The sequence below is a fragment of the Notothenia rossii genome (genome assembly GCF_949606895.1).
Source record: "Notothenia rossii genome assembly, chromosome: 6".
Classification (NCBI taxonomy): Eukaryota; Metazoa; Chordata; class Actinopteri; order Perciformes; family Nototheniidae; genus Notothenia; species Notothenia rossii.
Genome location: NC_136909.1, coordinates 19,978,641 through 20,005,141, shown reverse-complemented (window position 1 = coordinate 20,005,141; position 26,501 = coordinate 19,978,641). Strand labels below are relative to the sequence as shown.

The following is a 26,501-nucleotide window of genomic DNA, read 5'->3' as shown; positions in this document are numbered from 1 at the left end:
AATTGTGCAGAGACATTGTGTTAAGCTGTGATAAGCAACAGAAGACAGCATACGGGAGCCTTGTAGACACAGTGATGCTGCAAGACAGCCTTATCACCGACACCCACACAAACACTGATACACACACATGCACCCACACACAGGCGGAGAAACAGAAAAACAAGCACTCATACGCGGCCACGCACACACAGGAACAGATTGCTGAGGTAGAGACTTCATGCTGAGAGACTTGGGAGGAGGGAGAAGGGGAAGACTAGAAAAAAGGAGGGATAGAAACACATAAGAAGAAAGATGAGAGAAGAGGAGGATGGCAGGAGCATTACAAATTGCTTCTGATAGGAGTCTTCAACCCCCTGCTCGTCTGCTAGCCTGGAGGCACTTTGTGTTTACTGAATTCTCTCCATTTCCTTTCTTTCCCTCTCCCTCCTTCCCCACATGCATGGATGTGTAATGCAGGCTATTCTTCTGGAGGAAGACGATAAAATATGTGTGCACGCATGTGTATTTAAACTGTGTGAGTAATACTGTGTACATGACTGTGTATTAATGATTTGGTTATGGCTGTGTGCAGGTGCATGGTTATTTTGTCTAAATACATTATAAACAGACTTCCCTATGTCAGGATTATTTAGCTGCTGCGCATGTTGGTGCATCTAAATGTATCGCTTTGAACACTGGCAAAAAAGTAAAAGCTGCTTTCCTTTGCCAGCTAGTTCAGAAGTTGCACATTATCGGTCACTAAAAACAGAGCGACCACAAATACAGTGTTGAACACCCACCTCCCACTCTCCCATGGCCAGTTGGTTCCTCAGCTGTATGAGCCAGTCTTCCTGGACGTTGTCGGCACAGTGGTGGATGGTGAGGATTACCGGTCTGGTCAGCAGGGCTCCTGGAGGTCCACAACTCACCACCGGACTCAGCACCGTCTGGATGTCCTCTACTGGGGGTCTGGAAAAGTCAGACAACGCAGAGGAGAGATGATTCCTCAGAAACGAGCGACACGAAGGCTGCACTGTTGCTACCAGTTAGTGGGATCATCAACGGCAATCTGTTGTATTCTTCATAATGTTCATATATGAAAACTCCTAACAGATCAGATAAGAGTAGCACAGAAAATCAATCAGAGGATGATTAGTGGAGTCAGCGGGGCTGCAGCTGGAGTCAGTGGTTCACTGATCATGAGCAGAAAATAAATGAGTACAGGCTACCAGCTCTCCTGCCTTTACAGAAACCTCAAGTATAGGAACCTCAATTACCTGCTTACTAATGTATCTTACAATACAGCAGTATGTGTGACATAGTAAACTCCAGTATTTCCGTATTTTATCATCTATAATTATTAGATATATATCACTGATTGACATAATAACATAAATAACACCTACAGAGATACTGGGAATTAAGGATTTTTCTGGGAGTCAAGTGTATATGTGTATTCATATAATAATAATAATACTTTTTTACATATCTATTGTTATTTGTACATTTGTTTTCATATACATATAAAGCAAACCCGCATTCTCAAACAGTAGATTGCATATTAAAATAACCAACTCATTTTCTTCTCTCATGTTGCTGAAGATATCTATCGTCTGGGAAAGAAGCCCAGATGATGGATCTTAATTTCAGCAGTATTATTGATTTGACAGTTGGAGCTCATTATTGACTCATGATGGGTTCACATGGGTCTGAGAAGCCCACAGATAAAACAGCAGGATTCAAACCCACCCGTTGACTTACCTATGCAGGGTTAGGGTCAGCCCTTAATGCAATGCAGTTGTATTGATTGGTAAGGTTATGAATCTTGTTTCATACAAATGGAATATACATGTTGTGTTGGGTCTGCATGGAAACACACACCTGAGGGTAATCATTGAATCTTTCTGGCTTGCCAAGTGTTACTAAGGCAAGTCAATGAAGCTATGTGATTTTGCGAGGCAGCTATTGACTGTGAGGAAGACAGAGGACATAGAAGAGGTTTGACTCTGAGAAATACAGTAGCACACTGCAGGGAGCCTAAGCCTTATTGACTGCTATTGATTGGGGATAAGCTAGAAAGGATGCATGGGATAGAATACATGAGGCAAAGTGTAACAAGCGTCCTAAAGCTCTGTGCCTGGCTGCATAAACTGCCTTGAGTTTCAAACCCAAGGATGTCCCTTAAGCAAAATATGACATTAAGCCCAGTGGCTAATTTAGAAGTGTCGCTTGAAGCCTTCGAGTTTAGACCAAGGTTTTAATGGTGCACCTCATATACTATTGCTACGCATCAATCACTTGAAAGTGACTTGTCAATCTTAGTGTCAGTTATGGTAAGCTTCTTCAAAAGGGACAAGAAAGATCAAACTAAAATAAATTCAAACTGGACAGACAAGAAACATGCAGTTCTTCTCCAAAAATGTGGTATAAATATAATATAATCATTCATTTGTATATAATACTAAAACAAAGATTTGACGATAGATTGACAATCAAAATTATAATCTGTAAAACGTTGAATATCACTCATAGTGTCTAGTGGGTTTCCCCTGTCCTGAAGAATGTCTGTTGGTTTCTTCTACAAACAGTGTCCATAAAGTAAGGCTATAGTGGATAATACACAAACCGTTCAGCAAACAGTTTTCCAATGGAACTTTAATGTAATAATGAAAATGGCAAACTAATTCTTAAAAGAGATGCTGCTTTTGAATGATTAGTTTTCCTTTCAGGAACAAACAAAATTCACTTCCATTGTACTTGGGCGGACGGAGAAATCTTGGAAACATATCTGACAACCAAAACAAAACAAAACCAGTTGTACAGACTAAAATCACTATGTGAAAATATATTTGGCTCTAAAGACAACATGTGACAGAAAACATACTGACTTGTCTCTTTCTCTCTCAACAGTATGATAAATAAATGAATATATATGTGGCTATTTATGGTTACCTTTGAATAGAGCGCCGATATTATCTCTAAATTAGCTTTGAATTAATAATTATACGCTGCTGGAATATAGACATTTTCTCTCTTGTCTCTCATGTTGCACTGAGAGCTTTGCCTCATTGATGCACAGGGTTTGGAAGTAAAGGATTATAGTACATGTAACAGGATTATAGTAATCCCAAAAATAACCACTAATCTGTTAGTTAGTGTGGAAACAGCAATCTCTTTGCCCATGCTGTCAAAAGCTTGGTGTTAGTTTTTTTCTTTGCAGTTAACAAACATTTCACACATCTAGAAATGATGGCTGTTATGCGTTTTGGGTAATCACACTGACTCTTAAATTACTCTAAATTAAACAATATTGATTCACTTAGAACATTATGTGGATTACTGTGCAGATTAGTATGTTAAGTAGGTAATAACTAATGTGTAAAATCCCTTATAATCTTCTCAACATTAATTATTGAACCAATATAGGAAAGCTGTGGTATTAGCTGACCTCTGGTAGATGAATCACCAAAAGAATGTATTCACAGATGCACTATTCACTATAAATACTAATTATTCATCCACTGCTGTGCATCCTAGGACCCCTTGTCACACTGTAAAAATTCTCCACACAGAAACATTCAAACAGGTCTGAGAAGTGCAGACAAGAAAAAATAAGAAAAGAAAAGAAAAAGAAAAAGAACATAAAAAGAGATGAAGAGATAAGAAGAAGAATGGCAACAACAGAGAGGAACGCAGAGGAACACAAAAGCCACAGAGAAGAAAAGTGAGGGTAAAACGTACCTCAAGCTGTCCTTTCTGTGCACAGTCACATACATCTCGTAGACCCTCCCCTGAGGAACAGCCCCCGCTGGAACCAGCAGACTCACACCTGCAGGAAAGAGGACAGGGAGAGCAGGAAGGAGGGAAGTGGAAATAATCAGTTTCATCCCTGGATTTATACATTTCAACATGCACAACTGAATTATTGAATGTGCAACCCATTATCATTTTATCATTATGATTAATTATTGAATCATCATTTTTAAAGGCAACCTGTGATAAAACGTTCTCCTAAATATATCATCAAGTGAATTGTGGCGGCTTCTGAGAGCTGCTCCCTATCAGCAGGTTACATTATTCATTATATGTGTCTGCACACTGCTTTTAAATCCTACCATAAGTCTACTGAAAGTATTTTTTGTTTTACAAGGTAGCATGAGAACATCTCAAGGTTGTTTTGTCTTTTGTTTAAACTTGACTTTGCAGGATTGGTCAACTTTAGTGCAGGCAATGCATTTCCTCTTCATTAAATTTACAATACCTATTTACCTATTTTTATTTATGATAAACTTTGATGTCATTCTTACTATGTATAGATGTTTAGGTTATGTCCTTGTTACTATTTGTGTATATAATCAAACCCAAATCAAATTTGCACTCTCTTGCATTGACTCTGTGCCACCTTTAAAATTGGCCTTCGGAGTCACCGCTGGTTACTGCATCATCCTTACACAGTTACCAGATTCATGTTAAGTGTGTGTAGAAAGTCTACCAGAGTTGGGGACAATGAGGTGTCCTCCCTGGTTGTTGAAGGATCCGTGAGCGGTACAGGAAGGGTCCCGTGTTCGGGCCAAGCTCTGGTTGCGAAGGTTCATGGTGTCGCTGTTATCCAACAGAGACTGAGTTACCTAGGAATAAAAGACAACAGTCTTAATGTCAGAATTAAAGGGCAACACATGCTTTTTCAGTATTGGGAATGACAATCTCCAATAGATAATGGAATGGATAAAGTTATTTAAATAAAAATAAAACATTCCACAGGGTTAGGATTAACACAGTTACCAAGCAGCAGAGAGGCATTAACCTTAGGAATCGTGCAAACATGCTATTGGAATTTTTTTTTTGATAATGGGTTATTGAGAAAGTCAATGGTTTGTTCTGTTAGTGTGCTTAGTGAGACTTATAATGAGGTCAGGCATTAATCACAGTTACACACTGCATCCTACAGCATGTAAAAGCAAGATGCACCCCTTAGGCGCGTTCACACCGCAGTACTTTTCCCACTTTAGTTCTGATATAGTTCCGAAATGTCGCGTTCACACCAAAAAGAGCCGGAACTAAAATTAGTTCATCAGAACCTTTTTGACCCCCTTTTTCCGTCCCTGCTAGAGAGCAGGTACTTTTGTGGGAGAAAAAGGTTCCTATGTCTGATTGGACCTCGCATTAGCATTATTAGCATTAGCCCAGCGCACAAACGCAGAGAGACTAAGTTATGGCAACACAAAAGAAAATATGGGAGCGGTGGAGATGAGGAGGTTTCGGCGTTCTGGCGATTTACTCGGAAGGCTTCAGTAGAAGCTACTGGGAGTCCCAGCAGCTTATACTGAAGCCAGTCCCCAACTCTGGGGACTTCCGGCCGGAGACTTTGGGTGACAGTATACGCCGTGAAGTTGTTTGCGGCCTGCCAGTAAACCCAAAGCAGAAGAAGAAGAAGTGACGTAAGCGGCTTCTTTTGCGTAATCTTCCCTCAGGAACTTATTCCGGTGTGAACGCGATCTGTACTTCATGAGAACTCTTTAGTTCTCATGAACTAAGCTCTCATGAACCTTTGTGGGAAAAGTATTGTGGTGTGAATGCGCCTCTTGTGTGTGGAGGCTGGAAGACCAGGCTTCCATTCTGGGGTCCAGAGAAGATTCACTAAGCAAGGCCAATCTCTGGTTGTAAAGGTCATTGTAGTTTTATTTTTGTGCCAGCATTGCCAGCATTGGAATAGGAATATGTTAATGCTCTCTATCAAAAGTTATTTCCATACATTTGCCTAGCTGGTGCCATTTATTGTCATTTTCTCCTGGTACCAATCAAATCAAATGCTTAGCAGACAATGCGTCTAACTACAAGCGCTGTCGCAGGGCTGAGCAAAGAGGGCAGATTTAAAGTAAACCTATGAAACCACCTAAGGGTAAGAGGTAATATATTACGTGTTTTGCATTTCCCTTTCCAAATGTCCACTGTGAGTTGTTAAATAAGTACTAAACATTCAGTAGTAATATTCTCAAATTCGCGAGGGAAAGTCAATCGGGTGGTCCAAAAGTACACGATTAACAACACCAATTGTAACAGAGAAAATGATCAAATAGAAGTGCCACTGACATGTGAAGCTCAAAGATAGTGAGTTCAGCGCTCATACCGCCTCAAGACAGGTGCAGTGATGAAACAGAGCCGTTTCATCTGCATTTGTGACAAGCGATTCTCGTATGCATGCCATGTAGTAGACAGAGCAGAGGGAGGAAACTGGGGCACTGAGCTGCATGTATACTAATGCTGTTTGCTTTTGTATTTATGTGCCTGGGAATACATAGTGTTTCAGAACTCTATGCTTCAGCAGATCAGGAGGAAATATTTCAAAATCCTACAGTTAACGGCGATGATTATGATTATATTGACTGTTTATGTTTTTTTTAACTCATGTTCAATGCCTTGTTAACATGCTATTGTAACAAAAACATCTTACAATATTGAAATCATACAGAATACCTTTAAGTTAAAAATTAAAGTGGATGAAGGTTACTGACGTTAGACTGAGGAAGACTCTCATTACCTTAGGAGATAGTTTGGATGTGAAGTCCCCCCCGAGGTCATCCTGTGGTGTGACCAGACCAGAAGAGTTGTACACTTTGATCTTTAGGTTGGGAAGAGGATCCAGCAGAGGGGAGTTGGTCATTGGGATTTTATCCGAGACATCATGGAGAGCGTATACTGGACCTCGATACATGGCAGCTGCATTTGTCAAGTCAGGAGGAGCCGTCAGTAGATCAGCTGGAGGGATAAAGTGGAGAGGGAGCAAGGGACATGGTGAAGGGAAGGAGAAAGGAATGAGAAAGAACAACTTTAATAGCACTGCCAGATTGTTAAACCTCAACACATGGCTGTAGTCTCGAACAGATGTAGGGGAGTCGTAGATCAGTTAACAGGGATAACAGGAGTAAGATGAGAGCAGACGAGGCTACTGATAAGGTATCAGTGACAGGAATGATACATTACAGTACACAGGGGCATGACCCGGATCAAAGGCCGGTCATGGCTGATAATGAACTAACTAATTAATGAACACTGGCAATTAGGACTGATCTATTTGGGCTCAGTTCATTCACACTTATCCTGTTCTACTCGATGTGTTACACAAAAAAGGGACTTACAGGAGACCAAGAGTATGTTGATTTTATAATGCAACTACCTTCTTATACCTTTTTACATTGCTTCATTCTTTTGGCTCCTAACCTTTCTGACTTAAATATAGTAGGTATATATATGAGGTCTTGATGTTTTGCAGAACATTCTCAATAACACACAGTATTTGTAATCAGGAAGCTAAAAACCTTTAGCAGCAAATTCACACTTTAACAACAATGACCTCATTTTAGATTATTTCATCTAAATGTAATCCTTACTTCCTTCTGGAAAGATGCTGCAGCCAAGTGCTACTGATTGTAATAATAACACATTTGGCAATATCAACAAAAGTAAATCCTATATACTGTATGGATTTACTATAAAAAGACGAAAGTGAGTATGCTCCGAGCAAACCCCATAACACAACAAGGTCAGTCAGTCACATTCTAGTTTTGTTATTCCACCATAACCCTTTTTGGTTTAACACAATTTATTCTAAGGCCAGACAAAACATCTAAAGTGTTCTGCCCTTCTTACTTCCACCAGAAAATCCAACATGTATCTGAGTTTTAATTGGAAACAGGGCCATAGGAAGGCCAGTTACCTACTGAGAACAATTCCACATTTTTTCACACCAGAGCCTGAAATCCTGTTGTTCTCTCCACGAGCTCATCTATTCTAATTTTGAAATCCACACAGACACACATCTTTCATCCATCAGTCTTTTTCTCTCTCTATCACAAGGCTGTTTACCCTTAAAGCCAGTGGGTATTCCTGCCAAATCATCCCTGCTGAAATGTAATTAACAGCTAACGGAAAGCCACAGAGTGAGAGAGAGAGCGAGAGACTGAGAAAGAGAGAAATAGTCAGAGGGTGACAGAGCGAGGGTGATGCAGGGACATAATTCTTCATTAATAGTAATCGTAGATGGCCCCTTGACGAAGAGGGACAAGCATCCTAATGCTTTCCTGATAAAATGTCACCCGATTTCTGCTTATTCGAAGGCATTCGCCCTTGTACACACACACATGCACAATTATTTTAGCTTGCAGTTTTTTGTATTGCTGACCACATACAGCAACCTATTAAGGTTTCCTATAAAAGGTGTTCAGAGTAGCACCATATTGTTTGCAGATGTCACTCAACCACAAAATCCATGGCAAATACATAACCTCTTTTTAAATGGAGAATATCATGTACTAATAAGTAACACTTTAACGCTTGTTTTTTCAGTAACTTTTAAAAAGAATGTTCAGTATATCATTCTAATGTTTGGTTGGGTATTAGTTACACATGTATGTGGAGGCGTGTGGCGCAGTGGATAGAGCCTTGGCGTTGGGATCAGGGGGTCACAGGTTCAAACCCCACAGCAGTCAGCATGTCGTTGTGTCCCTGGGCAAAACACTTCACCCCAAATTACTCCAGTCGGGATTGCCCACAGTATTGAGTACGTAAGTCGCTTTGGATGAAAGCGCCTAACATGTAATGTAATATTTGTTTACATGCCCACTGTCTAATTTTTGCAAGGAATGAGGACTTATAATACTGTTATGGAAAGAAGTGTATTAGGCCGGTAGACTGATCCCTGATTCATTTACATTTCCTTTCCGATCTTGGCATTTCCAGTAAGCGATTGCATGCATGCACACAGGTGTACAAGTGTGTGCGGCTGTGTGCTTCTTGTTGTTTTATCCATTTCCCAAAGACAGAGAGGTAGAAATGACAACATAGACAGAGGAGAGTGAACGATGGCTCCACTTTAACAGGAAGACAGACAGGGCGGGAGTGTCTGTAGCAGTAGTAGTCACTGTGATGGGAGAGAGACGGAGAGACGGAGACACAGCGACGGGGAGACATAGACACAGAGACGGAGAGAGGAGAATGCTGATAAACAGGAAATGTGATTGACCTGAACTTGCAGATGCGAAAGAAGGAGTGAGACGGAGAAGGAGAATGGCAGAGAGTAACTCCTTGATGGAAGAGAGTGGTCTCTGGTAGAGACAGATATAAATCTAAAGCAACCAAGATTGACAGCCGGAGGACGAGCAGAGAAACAAAATGATGCTAAAAGCCTCAAAAAGGCATGGTGCAGGTACAGTTATTTTCATAGAGGTCTATCTATCTATACATCTATATGACTATGAATCTATCTATATATCTACCTTCCAATACGACATCCATGAGAAAATGACTCATGACTTCTCACTTGTTTTTTTACCTCAGTAAACATTTTCGTGTCAAGTTTATGATCTTAATTGTGTTTTTTCAAATGTTCTTCAATTATATTTATTTTTAAAACCAATGCAATTTAGAGTAACTTCTTTAAGACGGATAATAATCAGTGTTTCTACTTGAGTTTTGTACTACAGTGTTATTTCCAGCGTGAACAAAATGTCATTTTCTGGAACATTCCTTACCTGATCTGGCTGTTTTGATATTCACAGACTGGAAGCCTCCATTTAGTGCCGAGGTGTCGATGATGTCCGAGTCAAAGTCGCGGTGTGTCTTGCGGTAGACGAAGAGTGCCACGATGACAGAGATGACGAGGCACATAATCACCGCGATGACAATGCCCACGTAGAGCGCCACATCATCTGTACTCGGAGCAGCTAGAGGGGACACAAACAAAGAACAGAGATGAAATTACAGACACACAGATAATGTGAAGAATAAAGCAAAAATACAAGATATATGAATATAGTGCCACTTGTCTACTTAAGTGTAGGATATAAAGAGCTACATAAATGATATCTCTAGCAGCAGCGCAGCAAATAAAACAAGACGAGATGAAATGTGCTGCAGGCTTCAAATAAACAAGATATGGCTCTCTGTCGTTCTTTATTTGTGTTTTAGAATTTCACATTGACCTCAGACCACCTATCATATCTGTTAAGGTTATGTTGCATTCAAATAAAACTTTCAATTAACCCCCCAGCTTGTGTAATATGAGCATTTGTCTAGAGTAGACAGAGGTAGAGAGACACAGAGACCTCTTTCATCGAAATAAAAAACGGTAGCAACTATTAAAACTTAATAAGGCTGTTAATTATTTTACAAGGGTCCTAACATCCTTTTTCAATCTGGCTGAGCCTTTAATCTTGTTTCAGTGGGAACAGCGTTGCAACTGCCATCTGTGATCCATATTTTAGAGCAGAACATTTGAACTGATGGCAAAAAGTATGAGCCGAGCTTAAGGATAAAGTGGAGAGGAAATGAGTAAATGATGAGAGGAGACTATTAAAAAGCACAAGCAAGGAATGATGAGGAGGAAATAAGAGGGAATGCCAATAAGTGGAGAGGAATATAGAGAAAAGAGGACTTCCAAGCAGATGTGGCGACAACCAAAAAGGAAAGGGGAGTTAAATAAAGAGAATAACATAAACATGTAAAAAAGAGGGAAGATGAGAGACGAATCAAGTAGGGCACAATACAGGGCAGAGAGGAGAAGAGAGGAGAGGAGAGGAGGGGAAAGGAAAGGAGAGGAGAGGAGAGGAAAGGAAAGGAGAGGAAAGGAGAAGAGAGGAGAGGAAAGGAAAGGAGAAGAGAGGAGATATGATAACAGCAAGGAAGAGGAACACATTGAAAGTGGAAATTCACTTGAACTTCAAAGCAGAGAAACAGAAGAAATCCTACATATTTAACATGAAAGCGCCTGTGAAAGTTTTTTGAGTAGTCTTACACTTAGCCCTCCTTGTATAATCACTTCCTCTGTAGCTGGTAGGAAGGGATTTGTCTGGAGCTATTAAGAAGAAGGCATAAAAGTATAGGAATGCTCCTTTTAATCTGCCCTTAAAGTCGAGAGGCAGATAACAGGCTTCTAGCTACAAACAGCCTGAGTCATTCGCTTAAGGATTTGCTGTTGTCACATCAGAACGAGTTCAGAAAGCATGAGCTAGATTATGCATGAACGAATCCTTTGATGAGGCACACATACATTCACACTCACATATGCCTAAGCATGATACACACATTCACTGAAGAGGGGTCACACCTGATGGTGTTAGTTACTCATCTACCACTTGAGGGAGCTATGATCCACTTCCTGTGTCTCTGGGGAGCTGAGCGTGAGGGCAAAGCATTTCCCTCTTAATTAAGTGACGACTGAAATGAACCAAATGTCTAAAGGCCCAGGAGTCCAGGATATAGAATGACAGCATACACAGAAGGTTTCGAAAATCCAAGTGTTTAAAGCTTTTCTGAAACTGAATAAAATTCAGGTCAAGTAACATTATCTTCTTAGGAAAGAAACAAAATCATATTTAAGTGATATTTGTCTTGTTTACGAGATAAAGCCTATCTTGAAACTTACTGAAGCTAAAGGTCAGTTTAAGAATCTATTAAAAGCTACATTAATTGTCAAAACATCACTCAGCTATTAAGATCCTTTGTATTTTAGGTTGTTTTTGCTATCATCTTCTCAATTGTGAGTATTTTCTCCTTTGTCATTATGTTATATGTGTGTTGTCTTATGGTATAGTTAACAGAATATCTTCGTCTCATGGACTGCAACATGGGAAAACGTCTTGATTGCCCATCACGGAAATTGTGATGGTCATTTCTTTTTATGAACGGAACAGCGAATTGATTAATCAACAAGAATCGTTGTTTCCAGTTCTAACCATAACGTTCGTAACATCCGTTTAACTTTACATGTGGAAAAAGATGCTTAACAATGTGTCACATAAACCAGATTGCGTTTGGGGAAATAACACATTGTAATACTTCATGTTTACAGCTCCAGAGTTTGTACTCTTCCACCAAGATTTCTGCCAAATGCCTGTTCATGAAATGTAACTCAATTTAAGAGCACAACCTTTAAATCTTGAAACATTTAACCCCTATGGATTTTTCTCTTATGCAGGTTCCTTTTGAACACGTTGATATACAAATGCTCAAAAGCGTCTGCTGCATTAAGTTACCCTGTTATCAAGGTCCTTACACTTGCCAAAGGGGAATATCATTGGGTAATCCTCTTAAGAACCAACTCCCTGATCTTAATTATGATCATTCCCATCTATTTAGGGAATCTTTATCCTGTTTCTCCTTTAACTTGAAGGTCTACAACTTCAGAAGACATTACGTGCCAGGCAGCCATACAATCACTTCCAAACTATTTTTCTACAGAGTGTTGTGGGACACTTAACTAGGCTATGGCTTGCTGTGTTATTGATGTAGGTGTGTTTGTGTGCTAAGTGTAACATGTTTTATACCAGCGGGCATAAAAATCTTTCTTCCCTGTCTGTTGGTTAACATCCCATCCCTCATAGATTTTATTCTCACTCCATAACTCACACCTCTCTCTCCGACTCCCTGCGTCTCTGTCTCCATCTGTTTGATTTGTAGATGAATCAAACAACACGTCCCATTAGAGCTTCTACCTGCATGACTAACCTACATATACGTATACCAAATACCAAATGTTTTCTTTTTTCATTTTCCCTATTTTCGTGGTGTTTTTCTGTCCTACATTTCCTTTATTTCATTCACCTTACACGTACATGTCACATGCTGTCTAGACTTTGGCAAACTAAGCAACAATCATTGCCAAGTCGTGATAGCAACAAAACTACAACATGTCTATTTGCAATTTCTACCATATAAGTGATGTATGCAAAAAGTAAAGAACAGCCCCAACGTTTAAGACATTATTGAACCAATCATTTATGTGTAATCCAGTTCCTATGTAACTGATAACTGGACTAAAATTAGGTTTGACGGGAAACAATGGAAACACAAACTAATTGATATGGTGTGTGAATACACCATTGAAAGACTTTGGCTGCACCTGTGATACAATTTCCTGAATGGATTGACTTTACATTTGAGCTTGAACATAAAAAAAATCCTCTTTTTTCTCTGAATGCTCAAAGAAAAGTTTCGAATTGAAATGAAAAAAACTCATTTCATCTCTGTGCTCTGTATGCACTACTTCTTTGGTCTTTCCTTTTATTGAGCCTTTATATGAAAACACCAATGCACTGTTTTAGTTCTGATGATAATTTATAGTCTGAGAGCCTTACATAAAAGACTAGTCTGAAAAGAAGACTGAATGTGGGTGTGCACTTTTGACCACACCTGGATGAATGAATAATATGTTTGGACCTCTGTGTTTATCTAAGCATGGCACAGGGCTCTGCTCCGTGAAGCCTGGGTGACAAAACCTGCAGTGATAGAAAGACGAAAGAACACATGGGGACTGGGTACCAATAGGTACACACCTATGTTCATTTCCATGGGCACTCATGAGAGATCTGACTCTCACACTGATTCTGCAGGCAGTCATGAACACATCCATAATAACTTGTATCCTCCTTGTAAATCAACAATCTGCTGTGTTTCTCCTGACAAGCAGGTCAAGTCCGAAAGCTTGGCTTAATAGGATTTAGATTAAAACTAGTGGAGCAACTGAATAAGTGATATGTCTGTGAAATGTCTGACAGTTCTCTATAGGAGGGAGACTGTTGTGTTCTAAAGGTCAGGATACCCACAAACACTAATACTGTATACAAAAATAAACTTGTGAAGGATGCTTAAAATGATCATATTGATCCATCATTCAACTTTAAATAAGTTGACAACTGTCTGTCATGGAGGCATTTGTGTGTGAGTATGTGTATGTATGAGAGCCTGCCCTTTGAAGAACATCCTTAATCCCATAGGCAACAGTCTAGTTTCTACAACAGATCAGGTGAGATGCAATGCTGACAGTCTCTCTTTCTCACTTGCTCGATGTGTGCGAGTCATTTTCAGAATCATTTGACAACCAACCATCTTTCCTTTGTTTTCCATGGAAATAAGTCATTACAATTCTTTATAGTTTTGGATAACAGTGTTACCTTACAAAAGCAATATTCAGCAGTTTGTTCGTGTTCAAAGTTAAATAGTCTTTGGTTGCAAAACCAACATTATTTTTGCCAGTGTTCACTGTGTGTACATGCCAAATTCAGTTTGTTTTGGAATAGCGTATGTGTGTGTATTTGTGCACAAACTGATGATGTGCCTCTCTGTGTCCAATAACAATAGTCATTGTAATTGGAAATACTTGATCTAAAATTAGTCACATAAAGTTGATAACTGCATGTTTGTGCCAAAGTGGTAGAGTAATAAACAATTGGGGCGGTGAAAATTCTGAGAATTGTACACACTCACTCTCTTTTCTCTCTCTCACAGCCAGTTGATTACACACACGGGCTAGTGGAACAGAAGCCTCGGCTCAACCTCAGTCAGCATGGATCGCTGTCTATCGATTGGCTGAGCTTTTTTGTCATTCTCAGAGTCTGTCCAATCTGCCATGGAGAGGATTTCAAGAAGGGGGAAACAAGGATAACTCAGCTTAGCTCATCTCTATCTTCTCTGTGATCTGCATCCAAACTAGAGCTGTGGACAATCACTACTTGAAACTCATTCAACTGCCTTTTAGTCCTTGGCACAAACATGCAAACACCACCCATGCTGCACTCCTGGCTAACAAATACGCTCCAAGTAACTGGCGCGAATGAATGGAAGAGAGACCGTCAGATAGAGAAAGTAAGCAGCCATTTGGAAATGTGTCTATCCATGTTCTGTAGTGGGGATGAATACACTTTCTTGGTGCCAAGAAATAAAATAGTGAGTCACTTAAGAGTAACTAAAGCCTGAGGGAACAAATCTATACAGCTATATAAAAAGTCATATGAATGCAAGCACGATGTAACAAACCTGCAATACAGTTCAAATGCAACTTTTTACTGAAGAAAAACTTTGAATGCAATTTGTATTATCACCTACAGCGTCTGCTAGCTTTTTACGCTGGGAAAAACACTGGGAAAAAGCTGTGTCCCTCCGCACAAATCTACAGCTCAGCCACTTCCTGCCCTTCTCTTTGCCTCAAGCTTATTTGTGTGTTACTTCAAAATCTTAAAAAGAGACAAGTTTTCAGTTTTGGTAAACCACAGCCCTGTTCTTGGTGAACGCTAACTGATCGACAGACTTTGTACTGATCAAAGTACGTTTAAGACGATCCGTTTTGTCTCAAAATCAAGAACAATTACTCAGAAGAATATGGGCATTGTCTTCATAATCCTGTTGTTGTTGTTGCATTCCCAAATAGAGAAAACTGGCTGCCATGTTTAAGAAACATAAACTCAGCAGCTGTTTATCATTATCAAGTCACTGGTATTGACCAAATACTCTATGGCCTTCCTGCAGATAGATTATGGATATTGTTCTGGTCATGGAGCCGTAGAAATATATCACATTACACCCTTTGGGTAGCAGCTGTGGATGCAGAATCTGATTGAGCTAACAGCTATTGGAAGTCAAACTAGATATGGAGATGGTCAGTATTACATTTGTAACCTGACTCCAACATGGACATAATAATATAATTTGAATTATACATTAAACATTACATTTACATCTGTAATCCAACTCGATGATTCTCAAAGCCACTCACGCAACCTCCAAATGTAAATGCATTGAATGTATTTTTCAATAATAACCAGAGTGACAATTTGTGAAATGAGCAATGACTGCCTCTATATCTCATTTCTGGTTCTTCTCACTGTGTCTGTATCTCACAACACACACCCGGGCGATGAAACAGCTCGAGTAGATCCTAAACGAGAGTCATTAGAACACATCACAGACGCTCATAGATTGCTTTGAAGATAAAACGAGAGCACCTGCAATGAGAGAGGTAAAAAGCGCGGTAATAATAAAGGGCAGAGATCCTTTCCCTCTTGCATCCTTCAATTATTTTCTGTTTGTCGTAAATCTCTCTCATTATGGCACTTTGAGGAATCAACAGTAACAGTGAAAGAAATGAAAAAGAGGAGTAAAGGAGTAAGTACAGATGAATATATTTCTTACACCTTATTATTTATACCTCCCACATAAGTATTACTCTTGCCAGGTGATCTTTTGACAACCTGTAGCCTTTTTTCTACTACAGATGATGCATTAGTAAAGGTCTGGTTTGACATATAAACCATTCATTTGGATGATACTGAAAAGAGATGGGTCAACTCAGTGTAACTAAGTCTAATTTCCACTCAGTTCAGTGTCCATAGCTGCAGCACTCTTCATTGAATTCTCAGCGAGCCAAAAATGCTTGTAAACACAAAGCAAGTGTTCAGAACTAAGGCAAATTGCCTACTTTGGCAATGATCCAACACTGGCTGGCTAGGCTCCAAAATGACCACAGCTGCAACAAACTCACAAATTGTGAATCAAGGGAACTGGTGCTAAATCGATTCAGTGCTATCAGACAGGAAGAAAGAACGAATCAGGTTAATTAAAGGAATCTGTCACCACCATGGTGCATTCACTTTAAGACACAACCTTGGGATCCCGCACTTCATTTTAAATGATGGAAGAGTGTATAAGGAGACCTCGTTTGTTTGATCGGCAAAGACATTACACATAAAAGGGAATACATCATCACACTAGAAAAAAGCTCTCATCAAGTAACTCTAAATGACATGTAACAATAAAAACACACACAATGAGCCTAACATATACAAAAGAAAAACACTAAGATGAGAAAGACAAAAGGAAAAGGGATGATGACAAATCATAAAACATCAACTTACATGGGACTCCCATATCACTCTTTGCTTTGGTCTCAGTGGACAGCTGAAACAATGAACCTTGGGATGAGAAAAGAAGAGGATGGTGGAATGGATGGAGGAAGGGAGAGGAACACAATGATCAAAATCAAACCAATATTTCAAATAAAATGGGACAAACATGGCAGGACATAGACACACAAATGCATGCTCAAGTTACTTTTCTGTTCTCATACATTACAGCAAATGTAGTTGTCTTAGTCGATACTAAAAATACTCCTCTTAAAGAACAAGGATACACTAAGAAACTCTAGTGTCTGTAAGTCGGTTACTGATGTGTCATGCTGAGTGGTCCACTTAGTCAGACTGAAGGTCTATGACACAGATGAACTGCTGATGTGCTGATGTATAATTGAAGTGCTGGTGTATAATTGATAAAGGCAAGAAAAGCAACATGGTGCACTTAAAAGCTTCTTGCCAGACCAGCTGGATGTGCAAGACACCGTGATCAAGAAAAACAGATGAGGTTAATTGGGGTGATTTGAAATATGTATACAAACAGTAACACTCTGTTGACAGGTAGAATATGCCGTTTCTTTTTAAGAAATGCAGGTGCAAGAATTTAACGGTTAATGTGTTTGTCAGTATATATCATTCAAAGTGTTTATTGGCTTTCTAATCATTTTTGAGTATGGTTCTATTCAATTCCCGTGTTAAATAACTAAGCAGATGACTGTATCTAACAAATGTCATGCTGATTAATGTCAGAATTAGTGATGACAGTAGGAGCAACATGCCATGACAGAAACGTATCATGTTCCAATTATAGCACGATTGTTCCAACAAATATCAAAACATGATGGCAGGAAAATGAAGCGTACATTGTTTGGTAAGAGCCAACAAAAGGGGAAGACACTAGAGATGAGAATAACAAATTAAAGAAAAGGAGAAGAAAACAGCTAAGAAGCAGAGCAGGAATAAAAACAACAATGTGGGGGGATTAGAAGGAACACAAGTGGGAAGAATGGCGCTTTCAATAAGGAGACGGCTCAAATGATGATCTGCAATACCTGCCGACGCGGCTGATGGCTTTGTGTAATACAACAAGAACACAAATCAATGTTCTCTCCTAAAACTAAACTTACATAACAACCACTCTCTCTAGTGATTACTGGTGGTTTTAGAGACCACACAGAAGATTTAATGTGCAGTAGAGGTACTGTTATGTGGCACACATATCCATACTAACGTGTATACAGTACACACAAACTCACACACAGAGTAGGTAGTGAGTGAAATGTCAAGGATGACGCAGTGGAGCTCTGACTGAATCTGTTCCAAGAATCCTGATCCTTGTGTCAGAAAAATGTCAACAGGCCAATATATATAAAACAACACAAGCTACTCTTAAAAAAAGTCAGAAGAAAGAACACACACACAGACTCACACTGATAAACACATAAACACAAAGAGACACTCCACGCAGGGCAGAAGTGAGGTCAAATGGATTTCTACCTCTCAAGATTTAACAGGAAAACTTTAGAAAAAGGGCAGCAGGAGATGGGGGAAGAGATGAATAGAAAGGCGGTGTTGGTGGAAAGAGAATAAGAAAGCGAGAAAGAGGAAAAGAGTAGTGAGGAGTGCTTTAAGAGCACAAAGTCAATTACAGTGCACTTTCTGGGAATGATCTCCTTTGAATGAACTGATAGTCAATTTAGAGCATTGACATTATCAGTTTAATCACAGCCATGAAACTCTAGATAGCTACTACTTTTAAAACCAGCAATTCAATTGAGTCTATAGATGTTATACTGTACAGGCAATAGAGATATCCAACTTAAACAATGCTCAAACTGAATTGTAGTTCATATCAGGAGGTTGTGCCAACAGCAGCAACCTCTCTGTCCGTGTAAAGATTACATTTTAAAAATATCTATCATTCAAAAAAGAAGATAGGTACAAGATTCACTTCGAGCCTTTTAAAATATACTCTTCCTATAAAATGTTGCGCATGCAGAAAACCCTTCTGACGCGCACACACACACACACACACACACACACACACACACACACACACACACACACACACACACACACACACACACACACACACACACACACACACACACACACACACACACACACACACACACACACACACACACACACACACACACACACACACACACACACACACACACACACACACACACACACACACACACACACACACACACTTCATGGATTCCTGTAAATGCTACAGGAAACAGTTGAAACACTAGTGCCAACATAAAACCACGTCTGTAGAGTCATTTCAAAGACAGAAAATCAATCATGGGAAATGAGCCTAAATCTATACCTCCCTAGGTTTTATCCCAGATTCTGTGGCCATACCTCACCGGCCTCAGGGAATCCTTAGGATGGAGGAGACACACTATATAACACACTTCTTAGGAGCGGGCAGGGCTCTGCATATACAGTAACTTCTGTCAATAATGTGCCTACAGGCAAAGCTTTTTGAAGGATGATATAATAATATTCCATTGCTCATGACATAGACCATCAATTTAATCATCACAACCACTGCCCTCCGGCTGCAGAGAGAGGTCCCTCACACAGGTAACAGCCCACTTGAAGTCTTTATGCTCAATGATGAAGTATATTTACCTCCTGAACAGAACTCCTGACTGGGTGCTTGGGACTTGTTTAATTGTATTTGACCAGGAATGCCTAGTAAAGATTCAAATTCTATTTTTTGAGAGTGCCCAAACCACAATATGGCAGCTATATGAGTTAAGGTCAGATAAAGCTCTATATGATACACATGGAAAAGGTATATTTGAGAACCATAAGATTACAGAAAAGATATTTGGGTTAATACCTAAGATAATAAAGAAACAACACTTATATCTCGATAACTCAGAAGTACATCTTGGAGACAGACTTAGAGTCATCTTGGACCCAATTTACACTATTAGTCCCGGATCAAAGGGACATAACTTTTCAGTTTGCTTGAATGTACTTGCCATATTGGAAAAAACTGATTTCAATATCGACAGACAATCCAGGAAAAAAATAATAAAAAATAGACATAAATATGTTGGTGCTTAACCCAAGAATACTGATGAATAGGAATGTGAGATTGCCTCAGCCAATGGGAGGTGATAGATTACTATATAAAAAACGTCTCTAGGCAGGAGACATATTTTTCTAAATATTCAGGTCATGTCATATATGACTTAAAATCCTTATAGTAATGCTTTGTTATAGAAACAATCTTAAAACAAATGCATAGATGATCAGATGGAACAAATCGTTCTTGGTTATGAAAGAAATCGTTAAATGGTTGATGTTGTGTGAAAAGAAAAAACAATGGAAATGTACAGCATGATTAAAAACAGAAGTTGGTATGTGTACTTTCAAAATTGACTATTTTTCTGGGCTGACCTCTTTTCTGCATTCTGAAAGGCAGATGCTTGTCTCCCAATTACTCCGAGCAAAGGGAGTAAAAGCACTGTTCCTGAAAGTAACAAATGAAATTGCCTCGGAAAAACTGCTTCTGTATTTGTGCCATTATGACTCACGCACATTTTCCATGCTGTTTTCATTTTCTTTTAGTGGCGTAAACAAATATTAATTGCTGGCGGGGATTTTGGATAGTTGTTCCATGTCATTATCTAACATTACTTTCCTTATAAAACATGTGTTTGTGACCTGAGTAATGGACAAGAAAGTGCTAGAGCAATTTACTAGGAAAAAAACAAAACAGGTAGCTCCTGCAGAAAAGCATAAAACCAGAGTGTCTGTATACGAAACTTGAAGTATAGATCATACACTAATAATCATCAATGTAATTATCAGTGTAAATTCAATCACTACCTTTTCGGCTTCATTTAATCCCGATGTTCTTATAAATTCTCCGGCTATTATTAATCAGCTGATTGTGGGCTTCTACTTTTCAGTCAACCAACCACATTTTGCCATGTTCTACAGCTGTCATTTCAGGCGACATTGTTCCTGCCCTCCTCCACACCACACCATTCACTTCCTGTCTTCATTTCCAGGGCCCAGGTTCAGCTTATCAGAAGTCCACTCGTCATCAAATCCAGATCTTCATCATTCTCTTTGCATCATCCCCATTATCGGTGTCTAGACCCCATTGGACGACTTCACAACCCCTCAAAATATCTGATATCATGATACGCTTAGTCGCCAAACACTATTCACATGTTCTCTTGTGCACAATACATGTTTGTTTTTTCTCTCGCTATTCAAATACTAAATAACAGAATGTAACATTAAGTTCATTTAAAAAAATTGAAAAGTTGTCTCAATATATAAAATGCTACTGAGTTCTTGGCTGGTTGTACAATGATATTATATTTAATATTTCATACACACAAAACACTTTATCAAGTTTTTTATAAATGCACAGTTTTATTGAACTACCAACTACACAGCTAAACTATTGAACAGGCAAATAAAGGAATACATGATTAACTAGATGAATAAATGATGAATAAATGAGTACAATGAATACAATGATGAGCCATTAATGATGACACAGGACCAGCGTATAGACCAGTTAAAACCAGCAAGTGACCATGGAATAAACAGGGTACCACTAAGCAGGAGTTAATGGGTATTGCTGGATTTGTGGAAGACTATAATTCAACTGATCTTGTTTTATAGTCTGCAAGCCAGGGGTCCAGTATCCTTGGCTTAAACATTGCTTTACATAATTCATATGAAATAATCATCGCATATCTAATTATTTCATATTGTAAAGTATGCAAAGCAAGTGAACGGATGACCTTATATCATTTAATGTGGTCTTTTTTAATGTAAATGAGGGGATGAGACAGGACTGTGTGTGTGTGTGTGTGTGTGTGTGTGTGTGTGTGTGTGTGTGTGTGTGTGTGTGTGTGTGTGTGTGTGTGTGTCTGTGTGTGTGTGTGTGTGTGTCTGAAGGACATTAAATCAACCAGTATGTCCCTTAGTATTCCTACTCCTGATCCTGCTTTTTTATTCCAATTAAGGGATTGAGATATTCGAAAAAGGAGCAAATCAATGAGCATTCATCCGGAATCTTTACATTCTTTGTTGTCAACTCACTTTGCATACAGAGTCCATCGGTACAGTTCTGAGACAGGAGAACCAGCCCGTCACAGTCCTTTCCTCCGTTTTTAGGTGCTGGGTTGTTGCACTCCCTCCTCCTCCACTGGGTACACTCTGTCCCACAGGCCGACCACTTGCTCCAGTCTGTCCACGCACCGTCCACTAGAGGGAACATGGTAAAAAGAGCCAAGAGGATGACAAACTCAAATAAAGAGGAGGAAAAAGAGATATTAAAAAGTATTCAATCCTCAATTCTTTCCCATATTAATGTTACCTTTATTTAACCAGGATAGGTCTCATTGAGATTACACATCTCTTTTTCAAGAGAGTCCTGGCCCAGGAATATTAACAGCAGTTACAGAACATTTTAAAAACACACAATCACAACACAGTCATACACAAAGATCAGCCAAAGCATTTACAGACACAGTGGCCTGCTTCAGAATCAGAATCAGAATCCCTTATTAGTCCCACAGAGGGGAAATTTGCAGCGTTACAGCAGGAAAGAGCCACAGACAGCTTAGTGTTGCATATCTTACATGCGTTAAAAAAGTACAAAGTTATAATATAATAAACAATATGCTAAAAAAAAAGATAAAAAACTAAAAAAGTTACATAATTTTCAAAAATACAGATCAAAAACAAATCAAATCAAGGATCAGTTAGAGTAGCTTTTAGTCTGTTTAATGGGACCATCTCTCTGAGTTTCGGCCCAACTTGAAGCTGGTTCCATGCTTCAGGAGCAGCATAACTGAACACCATCTTCCCCAGTTCAGCACGGACTTTTGGTAAAGTTAAAAGGAAAAAGTCCTCGGAGCGAAGCCGATAAGGTCCTGTGCATTTTCTGTTTATGTAGATCCTTAAATAAGTTCCTTCATGTCTTAAGCTTAGCTCTTGAAGTTTAGCACACTTAAGAAAAGGATACAGTAAAGTCAAAGTTTACTAAAAACAAATTAGCACCTAACCTTATAAATCTGGATGATTGGAGTGAACAGACTCACCGGTGCAAAGTGTGGTACAGGCCAGTTTCTGAATGGCCTGTCCATCACAAGGCAGTCCTCCGTTCAGGGGGGCGGGGTTAGTGCAGCTGCGGGTTCGTTTCTGGAAGCCCCGCCCACAACGGCTGTTGCACACAGACCACTCCGTCCACGTGGACCAACCACCGTTTACTGTTGCAAGAGAGATCAGTAACTAAATCAAAATACAATATACAATACAAACAACAAACAATCATGTGTTTTTGGAGAGCATTTTAAGTTGCTGATTTTACGCTTTGTTAAAAGTACTAATTGTAAGGCGCTGTTATTTTCAGCTCTAAAATAAGTGGCATAATATAGAGATCCTTAACACAGCACAATCATCGACGACATCTCACATGCATACTAATACGAACTTATACTTAAGCATGTGTTAAATGTTTTGATATTTTTTTACATGCTAATAACATCGTATGTGCATGTTTCTGTGGAATAAGCTTGCCTCAAATTGCCACTTGAGGAAGTATTTCGAAAATAATTGAACAACAAACATGTTTATAAAAAAGAGATCTGTAATGAAGGAGAATTTAAATGGGCAGTGAGTGCAATACAATCATATTCCATCACAATGTAATCATATTCAATGGAGAGATAGATCTATTTGTTGTACTGTTGTTTGTTTTGATTGGGAAGTTTAGTGTCAAAACATTCTCCTGCACTATTTTATCTGTTTTATTTCGTTCTATGTCCTATATTCATGTTGCACAGTTGGAGGAGCCTGTGACTTAAGTTTTTCATTCCATATCTACACTTTAACTAATGTGCAATAAAGCCTTGCATCTAGTGAGAGTAGCTGGATTTCCCCGCATACGAAAACACCACAGACACACACACACACACACACACACACACACACACACAAACAAACAAACAAAAAAACACACAAACAAACAAACACACACACACACAGAGGACTGTAGCACAATGTTCCGTTCACGCTAACTAATACAAACAATAAAGGACAGACTGACACGCATACGCCTTCAGATGCAGCTGTCTAGGCATGGTAAACACACATCAATTGACATACTGCCTGCATATTGCTTAACCCCAAAGTAAGGTGTTTTTTATAATCCCTAGTTCTTTCTTTATTTCTCAGTAAATGGTTTTCCACTTCCTCCCTTGTTTTCTTTGTACCATCTAAATATTTACCTTATCCATGTCCAATTTAGACTTAACTGTTGCTTCATTATTTGGTTTTACTGATATAAATAAATATGTTGCAGCACAAGAACGAGAAGTGCAGACTATAGAGCAGCAACAAAAATAGGTATAAAGTTAAAATGTGAAGTGTATTAAATAGTCTCCACAGCTCTGTCTCAGCCCAGTGGACAGTGCCAACTCCTCTTCTATGTCCAATTAAAAATGAATCTTTAGAGTGTAACAGGTTAAATCAGGTAAAGTACATTTTTCATATTCTCTTTCCTCATTCACTCCGCTGCTTCTCTCCCACTTTGGTCTCCCTGTGTCTCTCCTTTCTCCTCACCTGTCTCACAAACATCTATAGCCACTCCATTTCTTTCCATTACGTTTGTCTGTTTTTTTCCCCGCTATTATTTCACCTTGTCAACAGTGTCAGTCGAGCCTTTGTGGAGCCGAGAAGATTGAACCACAGATTGAACAATCTATTTCTGTAAGGATACATCAGTGTCAAACCACTCCATCTCTCGCTGTCTGTATCGAACACGGACTCATGCACGGTTATTTTTGATTGAAACACTCCGGCTAGTGAATAGACACAGTGTTATACTTGAGAGAAACACTGTGCGTGTGAGGTATGTTTATGAGTTTTGCCATACATTGCTTTTTTCCTCCAAATGTTTCCTATCCTCTCATGTCAGCCTGGCATTTGGTAAAATGGAAATAGAGAAAAAACAAGGCAAGAAATAAAAGGCATCTTCCTCAACAAGCTTTTTCCTGTCAGACTTCAGCTTGGCTTGAAAACCAAACTCACACCATTCAGAACTGAGCTTCTCAAAGTTTTTGTTGTTTTTCACAGCTGTTATCATGCCATATGCTGCACAATCTATTTGGTGTTGGTCTCTTGGCTGACAGCAGAGACATTTGGAAAGCCCAAGTGTTTTAATTTAAACCTGAAGGCGTGATTGGTAGATTATAATTGGGTGAGGTCAAGGGTGGTGTGGGACTATAAAGCTAATTACAAAAAGAGCGTGTTGGCATGGCAGTAGAGCTAATTTCATGTGGCAGATGGGGGCTGGGCTGGCTGATCAGATGCATTGTCGGTTAGCTGCAGCTAGCATTTAAAAAATGTCATATATGTGAAATATTCAGACACAAAACATGTCACCTACTGTACACACAAGAACTCGGACAAAGTTAAAGCTTTTTAGTGAGAATATAATGTTTTCGTTCACGCCCACAAATACCGACGTGTTTGAAAACTGACCGTAAACAATAATCGTCGCTGTAGTGCTTCGTCGTTTGGCCACGATGTTCTTAGCCACGCAGGTGTAGTTGGCTGTGTCCGACAGACGGGCCTGTTTGATGATCAGGTTGTGGTCGATGGTGATGTAAAAGTTTCTGTCCTCTGCCGGGTCAATTATCTCTTCGTTCTTCAACCACTCCACCTGGGAGAGATAAAGACAGAAGAACATCAGATTCAAAGTTTCTCTACAATGTTACACGCAAAGAGAAACGATCAGAAAAAGGTATCTCATGAGAATAAACAGTCATTTGTGTTATTGTGTAATAACAAAATTGAGCTTTTGACTTGATTTTATCGTGGAAAGGTGTATTTCTCCTATAAAGTCAAACCAGATTACAATATGTATTTTGTGCCGCTATATTATATATTGCCAGCTAAAATAAAAGTATAGGATCAGTCTATAATCTTGTTTTCACAACTGATGGTCTTGAAAGTGGTATTTATCTAAAAGAGTCTATAATCAAGTTGAGGGGATTTTGTATAATCCTGTTTGTCCAATGTTTCCAGATTTGAAAAAAAGGTACAATGAAAGATCTTATAATAGGATGCTGGTGTAATCTTATTTTCAATTGTTCCCAACAAAAAAGCTTTGAGGATGTGTCACAAATCTGAGTAAATAAATACAACCTGAAAGAAAGGAAACTGTGGCGAACACCAAGGCATTCTTGAATTTGCAATTATTTATCCTCTAGATAACACAGAAGATGCAATAACACATCGGTACAATTTCATTTATAGTAGGTTTTAAAATAAAATACATTTGAAACAAGCCAATAAACACACTTTTAGGGTCGAAAATACTACTAATATACAATACATATTGAACAATGAAATGTTTTCCAATCCGACAAGGTTCATTTAGCAAGTCACAGAAACATACATTTGTAACAGCAAAGACCCACATCTTATGGGTCGTTCACAATATGGGTGGCAGTGCAGAAAAGGAGGACAATGTCCTGAACATATGCTTCCGCAAGGGCAGGACAGCGGGAAACTATCCTATTTATGAGCCTAATCACATTTCCTGAGTGCTGTATTTACTGGTCCAAAGCCTCATAAACTCAGCCTGTCCAAGCTTTATGGCAAGCACATAAATGTCCGAGCCACGTTGTTTGATTCACGTTGTTTAATTTCCTCCTCCCTTCACATTAGGAAATGGGAATCTCAGATGCAGAAAAGAGGAAGTTCAGTGTTATTCTTCAGCTTACTCAGCCTCAGCTGTCAGTCTTCTCTCAGTTATTCTACCTGCTTCCCTCTCTGATC

At 39.2% G+C, this 26,501-nt stretch overlaps 1 protein-coding gene across 2 annotated transcripts in view; it reads right to left on the bottom strand.

The window, feature by feature from the left end:
* unc5ca (unc-5 netrin receptor Ca) overlaps positions 1-26,501 on the bottom strand; it is a 176,420-nt gene that overhangs the window by 12,982 nt on the left and 136,937 nt on the right. Inside the window, exons 5-13 of one of the 2 annotated variants that reach the window (XM_079688098.1) lie at positions 25,200-25,380; positions 22,757-22,924; positions 21,753-21,917; positions 16,662-16,718; positions 9,507-9,698; positions 6,518-6,735; positions 4,472-4,607; positions 3,721-3,808; positions 780-948 (exon numbers count right to left, since the gene is read on the bottom strand). In XM_079688098.1, the coding sequence (XP_079544224.1) occupies positions 780-948; positions 3,721-3,808; positions 4,472-4,607; positions 6,518-6,735; positions 9,507-9,698; positions 16,662-16,718; positions 21,753-21,917; positions 22,757-22,924; positions 25,200-25,380 (1,374 nt within the window). The remainder of the gene's footprint in view (positions 1-779; positions 949-3,720; positions 3,809-4,471; positions 4,608-6,517; positions 6,736-9,506; positions 9,699-16,661; positions 16,719-21,752; positions 21,918-22,756; positions 22,925-25,199; positions 25,381-26,501) is intronic. The other variant, XM_079688099.1, reaches the window with a different exon arrangement.